Source organism: Panthera pardus, unplaced genomic scaffold (genome assembly GCF_024362965.1).
Source record: "Panthera pardus isolate Hobbes unplaced genomic scaffold, ASM2436296v1 HiC_scaffold_1, whole genome shotgun sequence".
Taxonomy (NCBI): Eukaryota; Metazoa; Chordata; class Mammalia; order Carnivora; family Felidae; genus Panthera; species Panthera pardus.
Genome location: NW_026526654.1, coordinates 829202 through 842767, shown reverse-complemented (window position 1 = coordinate 842767; position 13566 = coordinate 829202). Strand labels below are relative to the sequence as shown.

At 39.1% G+C, this 13566-nt stretch overlaps 1 protein-coding gene across 1 annotated transcript in view; it reads left to right on the top strand.

Annotated features, from left to right (window-relative positions):
- Nucleotides 1–13566, top strand: part of LOC128776566 (uncharacterized) — a 153024-nt gene that overhangs the window by 28858 nt on the left and 110600 nt on the right. The window contains 3 exon segments of the mRNA XM_053901303.1: nucleotides 10120–10277; nucleotides 11721–11958; nucleotides 12640–12740. Of these exon segments, the coding sequence (XP_053757278.1) occupies nucleotides 10120–10277; nucleotides 11721–11958; nucleotides 12640–12740 (497 nt within the window).

Sequence of the window (13566 nt, the reverse complement as noted above, 5' to 3'; positions counted from 1 at the left end):
TCAGTTTGAGAAGTTCTTTGTAGATTTTGGATACTAACCCTTTATCTGATATGTCATTTGCAAATACCTTCTCCCGTTCTGTCGGTTTCCTTTTAGTTTTTTGATTGTTTCCTTCGCTGTGCAGAAACTTTTTTATTTTGATGAGGTCCCCCTAGTACATTTTTGTCTTTGTTTCCCTTGCCTCCGGAGACCTTTTGAATAGGAAGCTGTTGCAGGCAAGATCAAAGAGGGTTTTGCCTGCTTTCTCCTCGAGGATTGTGTGGCTTCCTGTCTTCCATTGAGGTCTTTCACACATTTTGAGGTTATTTTTTGTGTAATGAACAACTTTTTATGTGAACACGTTTTGATTTCTCTTGGGTGTATACCTAAAAATACAGTTGCTGGTTCATATGGTAACTCTGTTAAATAAACCTATTTTGTTTTTTTTTGTTTTGTTTTTTTTCAACCTTTTGAGGAGGGGCAGGCACCTGGGTGGCTCAGCCGGTTGAGTGTCCAGCTCTTGATTTCAGTTCAGGTCATGATCTCAGGGTTGAGGAATCAAGCCCTACATTGGGCTCTGCTCTGAGCATGGAACCTGCTTGGGATTCTCTCCCCACTCTCCTCTGTCCCTCTACCCCACTTGTGCACTCTCTCTCAAATAAGTTTGGAAGAATTGTTTTTCTAGTTTAAACATTTGAGGAACTGCCAGACTGTTTCCAAAGTGGCAGCTTTACATTTTCATCCGTAGTTTTTGAGAGTTCCCATTTTCCTGATTCTTGCCAATGTTTGTCATTATCTGTTGCTTTTATGATAGCAATTCTAGTGGGTATGAAATGGCATCTTGTGGTTTTTGGTTTGCATTTTCTTAGAACTAATGATGTTGAACGTGTCTCTTTTATTTTTGAGAGAGACAGTGTGAGCAGGGGAGGGGCAGAGAGAGGGAGACACAGAATCTGAAACAGGCTCCAGGCTCTCTCAGCTGTCAGCACAAAGCCCATTGCGGGGCTCGAACCCACAAACCGTGAGATCGTGACCTGAGCCCAAGTCAGAAGCTTAACTGACTGAGCCACCCAGGTACCCCGAACATCCCCCTTTTAACGTGACTATTATCCATTTCTGTATCGCCTTTAAAGAACTAATCCATTTTTTGCCCTTTTCTATATTGGATTGTCTTTTCGTTATTGGAAGACTTATTTAAACATCCTACATACAAATCCCTTAACAGATATGGGATTTTCAGGTATTTTCTCCTAGTCACTTGCCTTTTCACTTTCTTGATGGTGATACTTGAAGCATAGTATTTTTAATTTTGATGAAGTATTCTTAATCTGCTTTTCTCTTTTGGTGTCATGTCTAAGAAATCATTGCCAAATCCAGTCATAAACATATAGACCTAAGCTTTTTCCTAAGAGTTTTATCATTTCAGCTCTTAGATTTTAAGTTAGTTTTGTATATATGCAATGGGGTAGAGGTCTGATTTTATTACTTTGCATGTGGATATCCATTTGTCCCAGTACCATTTGCTACAAAGACTATTCTTATTCCATTTGTCTGCCACCCTTGTGGAAAATCAGTTCACTATAATGTGAGAGTTTATTTTTATATTCTCAATGTTAATACATTGATCTATATGTCTGTCCTTATGCCAGTACCATATCAAATTTTATGAAAACTTCTTCCTAGTTATCTTGCAAATTAACACTTGTGTTATTCCTGTTCTTGGCACAGATCCTACATTCTTGGAAAACACAGTAGCCTGTTTCCCCTTCTTGCACTTAAATAGAAAGATAGGCATAGCCATAAGTTATAGTTCAGTGTGTAAATAATGGAATAGACATTAGATCATTCAAATACTATAGCTGTACAAAGTGAAGTAGTATTAAGTTGATTTATCAGAGACAAATAGTAGATTGGTAATTTGAATGACAACAAACTTTTGAAGCCAACTTGTGTGATATGGAGAAGCATTGTGGGACAACACAAAGATGAAATGGTCTTACCTCCCCACACAAACAAGGTTGGAGTAAGTAAAGGAGAATGTGCAGTTAATTTAAGTAGTGTTAACAGACAGTACATTTGTTTTGCTACTGAAAAGATGAAAAATGATTCCATAACAGTCTCTTTATTTCCTCACTGAGGAAAGGAGAGTGAAGATTGAGCATTCAATGGATTAAAAAATACTCAAAGCTGCCTATTTCCTTTAATTGAAATCAGATCAAAGACCAAATTTTGGTTATCAAATTGACCCTTTCTAGTTTTTCAACTATTGTGCTTCAAATCGTATGTCTCTGTGCTCCTACCTTAACTTGAGAGGACATTCTAAAGAGGCATTCCTTCCTACTTGTAAGAGTTGTTGGAATTGAAGGGAATTTTAGAAAAAGATCTTAAAGACAGGAAGATGGCAGAGGAGTAGGAGGACTCTAGGCTTGCTTCATCCCACGAATACAACTAGATAACAATCAGCTCACCCTAAATACCCCAGAAATCAACCTGAAGACTGACAGAACAAACTCCACAACAAAAGGGAGAGAAGAGGCCACATCAAAAAAGGTCCTTGATGCAGAAATGTCATCTAGAAGAGAAACAGATCCTGGCTGCTGCAGAGGGGAGGGAGTCGAGGTTGTGGGTAAGGGTGAGAGAGAGGAACGTACAGGGGAACGCACAAAGAGAACATTTCCCCATAGCCACTGGCTTGGAAAACAAGAGGGGCTGCATTTCGTGAGTTCTTGCAACCAGTACTGCTTAAGGTCTGGAGTTTTAAAGGGCATCCGGTTTAGCTGGTTTAGTGCCCTGAGGTACTGCACTGCTCTTGGACAGAGGGCAGGCAAACAACGTGGGAGCATATAGCATGGGTACAGTGGTCTGAAGAGTGCCTGGGGCACACATTGGGGAGATTATTTGCTCTTCTCAGAGCACATCCCTCAGAGGCAAAGTTCAGAGAGACCTGTCTGTAGGAACAAAACTGCTGGCTGGCACCATCTCCTTCTCCTGCCCCTCACCACAAACATAAAGCTACCTGCAGGAAGCAGTGCATTGCTAACACTGGCTACCTAACTTGCTTACACCAAACACCACCCCCTTGTACTCTGGTGGAACTACCTTTCTCAGTCACTCTTGCTTGAGTTCCAGCACAGCAGACCCCTCCCCCAGAAGACCAAGACAAACAAATGCCTGCCCACACCACATCTCCCAACCAGAGAGTTTCCCTTGGCCTCAGTTCCAGTAGAGGTGGTGACAGGTCTCATTTCCTAAGCAGACCAGAGCACACCTAGTTAAAACTTGCTATATTCAGGCCAGGGACCACTCACCAGCCCAGGCAAGGAGAGCCTCTGCAGACGACTGGCCTGAAGGATAGCATAGCCAGAACACAACAGCAGAAGACATGCAGCACACACTGGTGACACTCCCTGAAGTGCTAGACCTTGGGCATTACATGACGTCTTTTTCCTAAGTCCATTACTTTCGGGAGCAGGTGACGTAACTGGCTTCTCTAACACACAGAAGCTGCAGATACTTAGACAAAATGAAAAGACAGAGGCATTTATCCCAAATGAAAGGACAGGATAAGGCCATGGCCAGAGACCTAAATGGGACAGATGTAAATAACACGCCTAATAGAGAATTTAAAACCATGATCATAAGGATATTCACTGGACTTGAGGAAAGAATGAAAGACATCCGAGAGACACTTACCACAGACATAAAAGAGTTCAAGAATCAGAGATGAAGAGTGAAGTAAAAATGAACAGCAAGCTGGAAGAAGCAGAGGAACAAATTAATGACCTAGAAGACAAAGTAATGGAAAGCAGTGAAGCTGAAGAAGACAAAGAAGAATTATCCAATGCAAGAATAGACTTAAGGCACTCGGTGACTCCATCAAATGTAAAAACAATCATGATAGGAGTCCCAGAAGAAGACAGAGAGAAGGGGACAGATAATTGATTTGAAGACACAATAACTGAAAAATTCCCTAATGTGGAGAAGAAAACAGACATCCAGATCCAGGAGGAACAGAGAACTTCCATCAACATCAACACCCAAGACATGTAATTAAATTTGCAAAATATATTGGTAACATCTTTTTTTTTTAGTGTTTTTTTTTTCTGTGATAGAACGCAGACACAAGCAGGTGAGGGGCAGAGAGAGAGAGAGAGAGAGAGCGAATCCCAAGCACTCTCTGTGCTGTCAGTGCAGAGCCCACTGGAGGGCTTAAACCCACGAACTGCGAGGTCATGACTTGAGCTAAGATCAAGTCATGCTTCACCGACTGAGCCACGCAAGCGCCCCACTGCTACAAATCTTAAAAGCAGCAAAACAAGTCATTCACTTCCAAGGGAAAACCCACAAGGATAGCGGGAGATTTTTCAACAGAAACTTTGCAAGGCAGAAGGAAATGGCATGATATATTCAAAGTGCTGAATGAGAAAAATCTGCAGCCAAATATACCCTATCCAGTAAGGCTATCATTCATAAAAGGAGAGATAAAGAATTTCTCAAACAAAAATGGAAGGAGTTTGTGACCACTAAATCAGCCTGTAAGAAATATTATCAGGGACTCTGAGTGGAAAGGAGAGATCAAAAGTGACAGTATAAAGGCAGGAAATGTAAAAGCAGTAAAATTGTATATTTCTGTAAAAAAAATCGTCAAGGAATGCCCCAAAATTTTATACAATATAATACCTTATGAAAACATGGAGAGGAGAAAAAAAAAATGAGCTCTAACTTAAGTGACCATCAACTTAATATAGACTGCTACACGCAGAAGAGGTGATATACAAATTAATGCTTATCATATCCAAATATATCATTAAAGCAAATTAGAAAGACATCAAAGGGAGAAAAACAATAAAGGATTTGAGAAAATCTCCAGAAACAACCACAAAACAAGTAGTAAAATGACAATAAATACATACCTGTCAATAATTACTTTGGATATAAATGGAATAAACTCTCCAACCAAAAGACCTAGGGTGACAGGATGGATTAAAAAACAAGACCCATCTGTATGCTGCCTATAAAAACCTCAGTTTAGACATAAAGGCACCTGCAGATTGAAAGTGAGGGGATGCTTGCACTGTTGGTGGTAATGCAAACTGGTGCAGCCGCTCTGGAAAACAGTGCGTAGGTTCTGCAAAAACGATTGAAAATCGAACTACCCTACGATCCCTCAATAGCACTACAGGGAATTTATGCAAAGGATACAGGAGTGCTGATTCATAGGGGGACATGTACTCCAATGTCTATAGCAGTGCTTTCAACAATAGCCAAATTGTGGAAAGAGCCTAAATGCCCACCAAATGATAAATGGACAAAGAGATGTGGTTTATATATACACTGAAATACTACCTGGCAAGGAGAAAGAGTGAAATCGTGCTGTCTCTTGCAATATGGATAGAACTAGAAGGTATTTTGCTACGTGAAATAAGTCACAGAAAGACAGATATCATATGTTTTTTTTCCTATGTGGAACTTGAGAAACTTAACAGAAGACCGTGGGGGAAGGGAAGGGGAAAAATAGTTACAAACAGAGTAGGAGAGGGGGAAACCATAGGAGACTCTTGAATGCAGAGAACAAATAGAGGGTTGAGGGGGGCGGTGGGTAAGAAGGGAAAGTGGGTGGTGGGCATTGAGGAGGGCTCTTGTTGGGATGAGCCCTGGGTGTTGTCTATAAGTGATGAACCACGGGAATCTACTCCCAAGCCAAGAGCACACTATACACACTGTATGTTAGCCAAGTTGACAATAAATTCTATTAAAAAAAATGAAAGCGAGGGGATGGAGAAAAATTTATCACGTTAAAAGAAAAAATAGCGATACTTTTTTAGACAAAAGAGTCTTTAAAACAAAGACTGTGGGGCACCTGGGTGCCTCAGTCATTTGAGCGACCGACTAGGTCTTGGCTCAGGTCATGATCTTATGACTGGTGGCTTTGAGCCCCATGTTGGGCTCCAGGCTGACAGCATGGAGGCTGCTTGAAATTATCTCTCCCCCTTTCTATATCCCTCCCCAACTCTCACTCAAAATAAATAACCAAAAACAAAGACTGAAGCAAGAGCCAAAGAATGCTAATATATCATAATAAAGGGTACAATCCAATAGGAAGATCTAACAATTGTAAATATTTATGCACCCACCATGAGAGCACTCAAGTACATAAAACAATAACCAACATAAAGGAACTAATTAATAAGACAGTAATAGGGTACTTTAACACCCCATTTACATCAATACCTTAACAAAAAAATCACCAACAAATACATCTTAACAGAAAATCACCAAAGAAACAGTGGCTTTGAGACATACAGAGAAAGAGAGATATATGTGTTCACTCTTATGTGGATCCTGAGAAACTTAACAGGAATCCATGGGGGAGGGGAATGAAAAAAAAAAGAGGTTAGAGTGGGAGAGAGCCAAAGCATAATACACTCTTAAAAACTGAGAACAAACTAGGGTTGATGGGGGGGGTGGGAGGGAGTGGAGGGTGGGTGGTGGGTATTGAGGAGGGCACCTGTTGGGATGAGCACTGGGTGTTGTATGGAAACCAATTTGGCAATAAATTTCATATATTAAAAAAATAAAGAAAGAAAGAAAAAGAAACAATGGTTTTGAATGACAGAGCAGACCAGATTGGACTTAAGAGATTTTTTCAGAATGTTCCATCTTAAAAGAGAATACACGTTGGCTTCAAGTGTACATGGAATATTGTCAAGAATGGATCACAAACAAAAAACACGCCTTAAATTTTAAAAACAATACATTCAGGTTGCATAACGTGCTACTACACAGGAATGGGTTAAGCAAGAGATACAAGAAGAAGCTTAAAAACGTGTATGCAAATGGAAATGAAAAAACAATGGTCTGAAACCTTTGAGATGCTGCAAAAGTGGTCCTAAGAGGGAAGTTCATAGCAATATGAGCCTATTTCAAGAAGCAAGAAAAATTTCAAACCTAACCTTACACCTAAAGTAGCTAGAAAAAGAACAAATGAAGCCTGAAGCCAGCAGAAGAAAGCAAGTAATAATGATCAGAACAGGGGGCCCTTGGGTGGCTTAAATGGTTAAGTGTCTGACTCTCGATTTTGGCGCAGGTCATGATCTCACAGTTGTGAGATCGAGCCCCGTGTTAGGCTCTCTGATGGCAGCAAGGAACCTGTCTTGGATTCTCTCTCTCCCTCTCTCTCCCTCTATATTTCTGCCCATCCCCCACTCATGTGTGGTCTCTCTCAAAATAAAATTTAAAAAAGAGATTAAAGAAGAAATGAATGATAGACAAAAAAAAACCACATAATACTAGAACAGATCAATGAAACCTAGAGCTGGTTCTTTGTAAAAATTAATAAAACTGATAAGGTGTTAGCCAGAGTAATCAACAAGAAAATAGAAAAGACCAAAATAAATAAAACCACAAATGTGAGAGTAGAAATAAGAACCAACACCACAGAAATGCAAACATTTATGAGAGAATGTTGTGAAAAAATGTAAGCCAGCAAGTTGGACAACTTAGAAGAAATGAATAAATTCCTAGAAATATATAACTTACCAAACTAAAACAAGAAGAAATAGAAAATTTGAAAAAAATCAATAACCAGCAAGGAAACTGAATCAGGAATCAAAAAACTCTCAACAAACACAAGTCTAGGACCAGATGACTTCAGACGTAAATTTTAACATGTAAAGAAGAGCTAATCCAAAAAAAAAAAAAAAAAAAAAAAAAGGAAAAAGAAAGTTTAACCTGTCCTTTTCAACTTGTTCCAGAAAAACATAAAAAGAAGGGAAACTTCCCAATTCATTCTATGCCAGCTTTACCCTGATACCAAAACCAGATAAAGACACCACAAAGAGAATTACAGGCCAGCATCTCTGATGAACATGCAAAAATCTTCAACAAAATAAGCAAACTGAATCCAACAATACATTAAAAAATCATTCACCGGGGGCAGGGACAGCTGGGTGGCTTAGGTAAGCATCCAACTTCAGCTCAGGTTACGATCTCATGGTCCGTCGGTTTGATCCCAGTGTCAGGCTCTGTTGACAGCTTGGACCCTAGAGCCTATTTCAGATTCTGTGTTTCCCTCTCTGTCCCTCCCCTCTTGTGCTCTTTCTCAAAAATAAATAAACATTAAAAAAAATCATTCACTATAACCAAATGGGATTTATCCCTGGTTTGCAGGGGTGGTTCAATATTTGCAAGTCAATGAATGTGATACCTCATATCACATAATTTTCAAAAAAGCATAAAATCATATCATTGCAATAGATGCAGAAAAAGAATTTGACAAACTATAACATCCATTCATGATACAAACCTCAACAAAGTAGGCTTAGAGGAACCATACCTCAATATAATAAAGGCCACATATGGAAAATGAGCAGCTAATATGATCCTAACTGGGGAAAAACTGAGAGAAAAACTTCTTAGATCTTGCTTCTAGTTATCTGCTTCTTCTCATTAGCACCATTGGTTGTTAATAAATTAATCTTAACATTTATTACATCCTACTTTAATGGAGACCAATTTCTCCTATACAAGTTTAGGTGTCATCTCTTTTTTTTTCATCCACTTTGCAATTTATCATCTTTGTTTTTTTCTTAACAAACTCCCCAAAGGTTAGATTTCTTTTGTTCACAAATCTGTTAGGAAAAGTGTGGCCAGGACAGCTAGTCTCTGCCCCGCTCAGCTTCAGGTGGGGCAACTGAAAGGTTTGGGGCTGGATCCATTTGAAGATTTGTTCACTAACGTCTGGTGGTTGATGCTGGCTGTTGCCTTGGACTTCAGTTCAGGAGGCAGCAGAAACACTTAAACTGACACACCTAGACCCTCTTTGTGGCCTAGGCTTCCTCACTAGATGGGGAGCTAGATTCCAAGTAAGCAGCCTGAGATACAGAGCAAGGCAGAAGCTGTATCGCCTTTTGTCACCTAGGCTTGGAATACACACAGGATCATAGTCACATATTCTGTTCATTAGGAGCAAGTCACTAAGTTGTTCCATGGCCTTTTTTTAAAATGGAATTAATATTTAAAACCTATGGACACCTTTAAAAAGCAATATAATTTACCCACTGGCCACAAATGTTTGTATTCCTCCCACCTGAAAAATACATTCACTCCCCTCCCCCTCCAATACCTCCTGCGAGTCTCAGTTATCATGGCATTAGGTTCAGGGCTTGAGTCCAAGATCTTACTATCATAGGTGCAGTGGGGATAAGCTGCCTGGGTTATGGTATCTGAAGTATAGCCCCTTGAGTGCAAGGGTTCTCAATATGAGGACTTGAGAACGAAAGAGACAGTTATTTATCACTCACAAATGCAACATTCTAGTCAACTGCTGAAGACTGTCCCATTCAGAAAAAGAAGATGGGAAGCACCCTAGTCCATAAGAGTTTTGAAATAGAGCCTGATGTACGCTGTCAGTTCTTAAGTTAGGACTTAGTCCTAACCACGGGAATACTTTCTCCATGTCTCTTCCCTTTCTTTACTCTTTAAACTCTTGGTTCCTTCCTTTTCATAAGGAATGACCTGTATTTGCAGCAGTTTTTTCATCCTGCCTCCTCCCTGTGGGATTTCTAAGACCCAAAGCCTCTTTTCATTTTGCACTATTTGGTCTCTTTTAGTCCAAGGTAGCAAATAGTATGTTTTGCTATTATAAATCTCTAACTTTTTTTAGTTTTCTGTAAATATTACTGGATTTCATGCCGTGTTTTAGCAAAGCGACCCTCCCAAGTCCTTTTGAGATAAGCTTTTCGCTTCAGGTTTCCTGTGAAGCTCTTATATTAAGACAATGCCTTTAAAATTCGTCTACTCTTGGGGCTCCTGGCTGGCTCAGTTGGTAGAGCATGTGACACTTGATCTCTGGGTGCTGAGTTTAAGCCCCATGTTGGGTGTGGAACCCACTTTAAAAAAAATCTTATACTCAAGATCCTTAAAGAAATTGGAGGCATACCTTAAATCTTTCTGTTTTCCTGGTAGCACCCTGGATTTTCTCTTAACCCAAAAGCCATTTCTTTATTTTAGCATTATTTGACAGTTCAACATGTAGAGAGGCTGTAAACGAGAAACAGATACTTGAACCCAGTAAGTCCTGGTTCCTTGCAGTTGCATAGTCTTTCTTTAGTTTCTCTTTCCTATCCGTTTTACTTTCAGGTATTTTGTAGCATGACTTCCCTTTCCTCCAGTGTCATTTTCTTCACTTGCTTAGAAACCCTTGCTGTCAGCCTCTTCACAGGCCATCAGGTTTCCACTAAGAGTCTTGTGGAGGCCCTTTTTCGGTCTCATTCTTATGCTTTTCTACATCTTTCCAGGTTCAGCCTACCTCCTGGTTCAAAGGAAGTTTAGTTTTAGGTTTTTTTGAATAGCAGCACACCATTTTTAGTATCAGTATCTGTGGTAGCAATTTACTGCTGCCTAATAAGCCACCTCAAAACCTAGTAGTTCAAAACAGCATGTCTCTTGTTCACCAGTCTTTAGTTTAGGGAGAGCAGAGTAGGGCAACTCATTTCTTCTTCATTTGGCATCAGCTGGCATAACTGGAAGCTGGAGACTAGAATCATCTAAAGGCTTGTTCACACACGTGTTTGGCTGTTGAGGCTGGCCTTGGCTAGGACGTTGGCTAGTCTCAGCTGGAGTATGTACATGAAGACTCACTAGGTAGCCTGGTATTCCTCACAACGTGGTGGCTGGGTTCTAAGGGTGAGCTTCCCTAGAGAAAGAAAGATGGAAGCTGTATCACATTTTCTAGGCTGGCCTTAAATATCACAGCAGTTCTGCATATTCTGTTCACTAGAAACCAGTTACTGAAGCCAGCATATATTTAAGGGGAGGGATTTTCACAGAAGTATCAACGAATTTATAAAACCACCACATCCACTCACCCTGTCTTACCAATCATATAGAATGGATGGAAGTCCTTCCCAACTCAGCATCACTGAAACTCCAGCCAGTTTTGTCGTTGTTGTTGTTGTTGTTTAGTATTATCTCTTATTTTCTAGAAAGTAACAAAGGATTACAAGATAACAGTATTGAATTAAATTTTTGTTTTTGCCTCAAAAAAATACGTGGATCATTCAATTAAAGTTTTATACTGGGAGATGTGATTTCTTAACACATCCCAGAGAATCATTTCTCCTGGGAATGCAGTTCAAATTAGCATAAAACATTTGCTGTTCAGAAACAGGCCGTGGCATTAGAATCATTACTTCTAGATTCATGAGTTAGAGTCTTATTTTCAGAGTCTTATCTTGAGACGTATTTTTTGACTTGGGCATACATAAGTCAATATGATATTGCTAAAACGTCTTTAAAAGTTATGGAGTGTTAAGATGCGGGAAGGGCTAAGAGACTTTCTCCTAAGAGGGGACTTATTGTATGAAAGAAAGATATGAAAAAATCATAGAAAAATAAAAGTATAGAATCAAGTGCAAATGTGTAGTAAAGAGAATGATAGCAAAGATCTATTTCAGTAACACCTGATGTCTTTAACGTGTCTCTTGATTTTCTGAGTTGTTTATGGTTCCACATACTAAGACAGGTAACATTTTATTGCAAATGAGTTTATTTAAAAATTTGAGTGCCTGGCTGGCTCAGTTACTCTTGATCTTGAGATTGTGAGTTCAAGCCTCACACTGGGCGTAGAGATTACTTAAAATCTGAAAAACACATTTTGATAGTAGTTTTGAGTTAGACTCTTTTCACTCCACTTCCAAACTATAGTGTTTTATTCATGCAGGCTGATGTCTTTACAACAGAACTGGAAACTACATCTTCAAAATATCTACACCTGGATGCAAAAAAAATCAAGTTCTTCAACAAGAGTTATTATCAATGAAAGCTTTCGAAGAAGAACGTGAAAAACTAGAGAGCAATAACAAGAAGTTACAGCAAGAAGTAGTAAAATTGAAACAATTTATGGAAATGAATATGGTAGAACGCGGTCAAGTGGAAGAGTATAAACGGGAGATTGAAGAAAGAGCACGACTGGACATAGTAGAAAAATGACACGAAGTCGACCTGTTTTTACAGGTTAATTGATTGATCTGTAATGTGCTGTAATTCATTTCACTGCAAATTACATTTTGGATAGATGTATTGTAGGGGTTTCCTCTACTTGCTTTATGGTAATTTGTAGATTCCTGGAGGCATTTGTTCCTCCCTTTAAACATTTCAGTTTTCATCGTTATTCCTACTAAATCTAGAGGATAAGAAAAAATGATGGTTTAAACAACTAGTCTCACTATTAAGAGGAAAAGAAAAATTATGATTTAAAAATTGCACTGTACTTGGATTATTAAGTTTATTGTTGACTTCTAAATTTTTGTCATTGATTCTATTATTTGAATTATCAGATTGCGTGAATACTAATACAAGAATGATTGAACTTTAATTTTATAAATCATATTTAATTCAGTTGACATTGATGATAAATATTTTACACTTGAGCTTTTTTTCATTTAAAATTGCTCTCTGAATCATTGACTCCGAACTAAAGGAAACAGGTATAATTAATTATTCAGATTATAGCTATTTTAAAACTATCCTGTTAATTTGCTTTAGGCACAAGCAGCAGCTTGAGAACATTTGGACCAGTTAAGAGAAAATGCTCATGCTTCAGCGAGAAGTTAAATGGAACTTAGAATTAGAGATCTGGAATAGGTCTCTACAATGAAGACTTCTCAAGAAGATTCTACTAAAACAGAGTTGGAAACCTACAGGCAACTCTACCTAGAAGAATTAAAAGTTAGAAAGTCCTTGAGAAATAAGCTGAACAGGTAAGTCAAAAGAGAATCATAGACAAGAAATTTAGCTTATTAATTTGCCTCCACAGCATAATGTCTGTGGAGCCAAGATCATGAGATGAGTAGGAAGTGCAAGCCAACTAGATGGTGTCATTTTGGAAAATGATGTTTCTAAGTGAACTTACCTTTGAAATGTTAGTCCAGGACAGTTTGCATCCCTCCTCTTTTTTTCGCTTTTACAGGACCTCTTCCCCCACCCCCCCCCGCACCCCCCGCCCTGTATATTTTCCATCGATCGGATCTGCTAGTCTTTAAGTGCATTGTTTGAAGCTTTCTCATTTAGAAGCATATTATTATAAAATTGCTTGTCAGAATTACCCTAAATTGAAATGTCGATGAGTTTCTTTTTGGAAGATTACATCTTTAACCTAAAAGGTCAAGTACTACTACTACTCATCCTGGCAGCTTGGTACATTTATTCTCTCGATTGTGATCTTTGGTATGATTACTAGAGTGGGCCTTGAGACAAACCATCCTTTATGCTTTTTCTACTTTACATAAAGGCATCCAGGTGAAATACAGAAAGACTCGCACAGGGCTGAAGGGTAGCATAATTCCCAGAGTGGCTAAAAAGAGCACCGTGGTGGGAGGGAGGCATGTGGAAGACGGAAGACAGAAAGGGCAGATTCTGCCTCCAGTGCCTTGGTGACTGTTACAAGCTAATTGCCTCTGTAGCTGTTTTAGTTCTTTCTGATCACACTCTGCCATCTACTATCTCCCCTAGAGATTGTTGGTCTCAATGATTCGTCAGTGTCAGATGCTCAGTTTCTTTGAGATAATGAGTGAAATGTACAAGAGT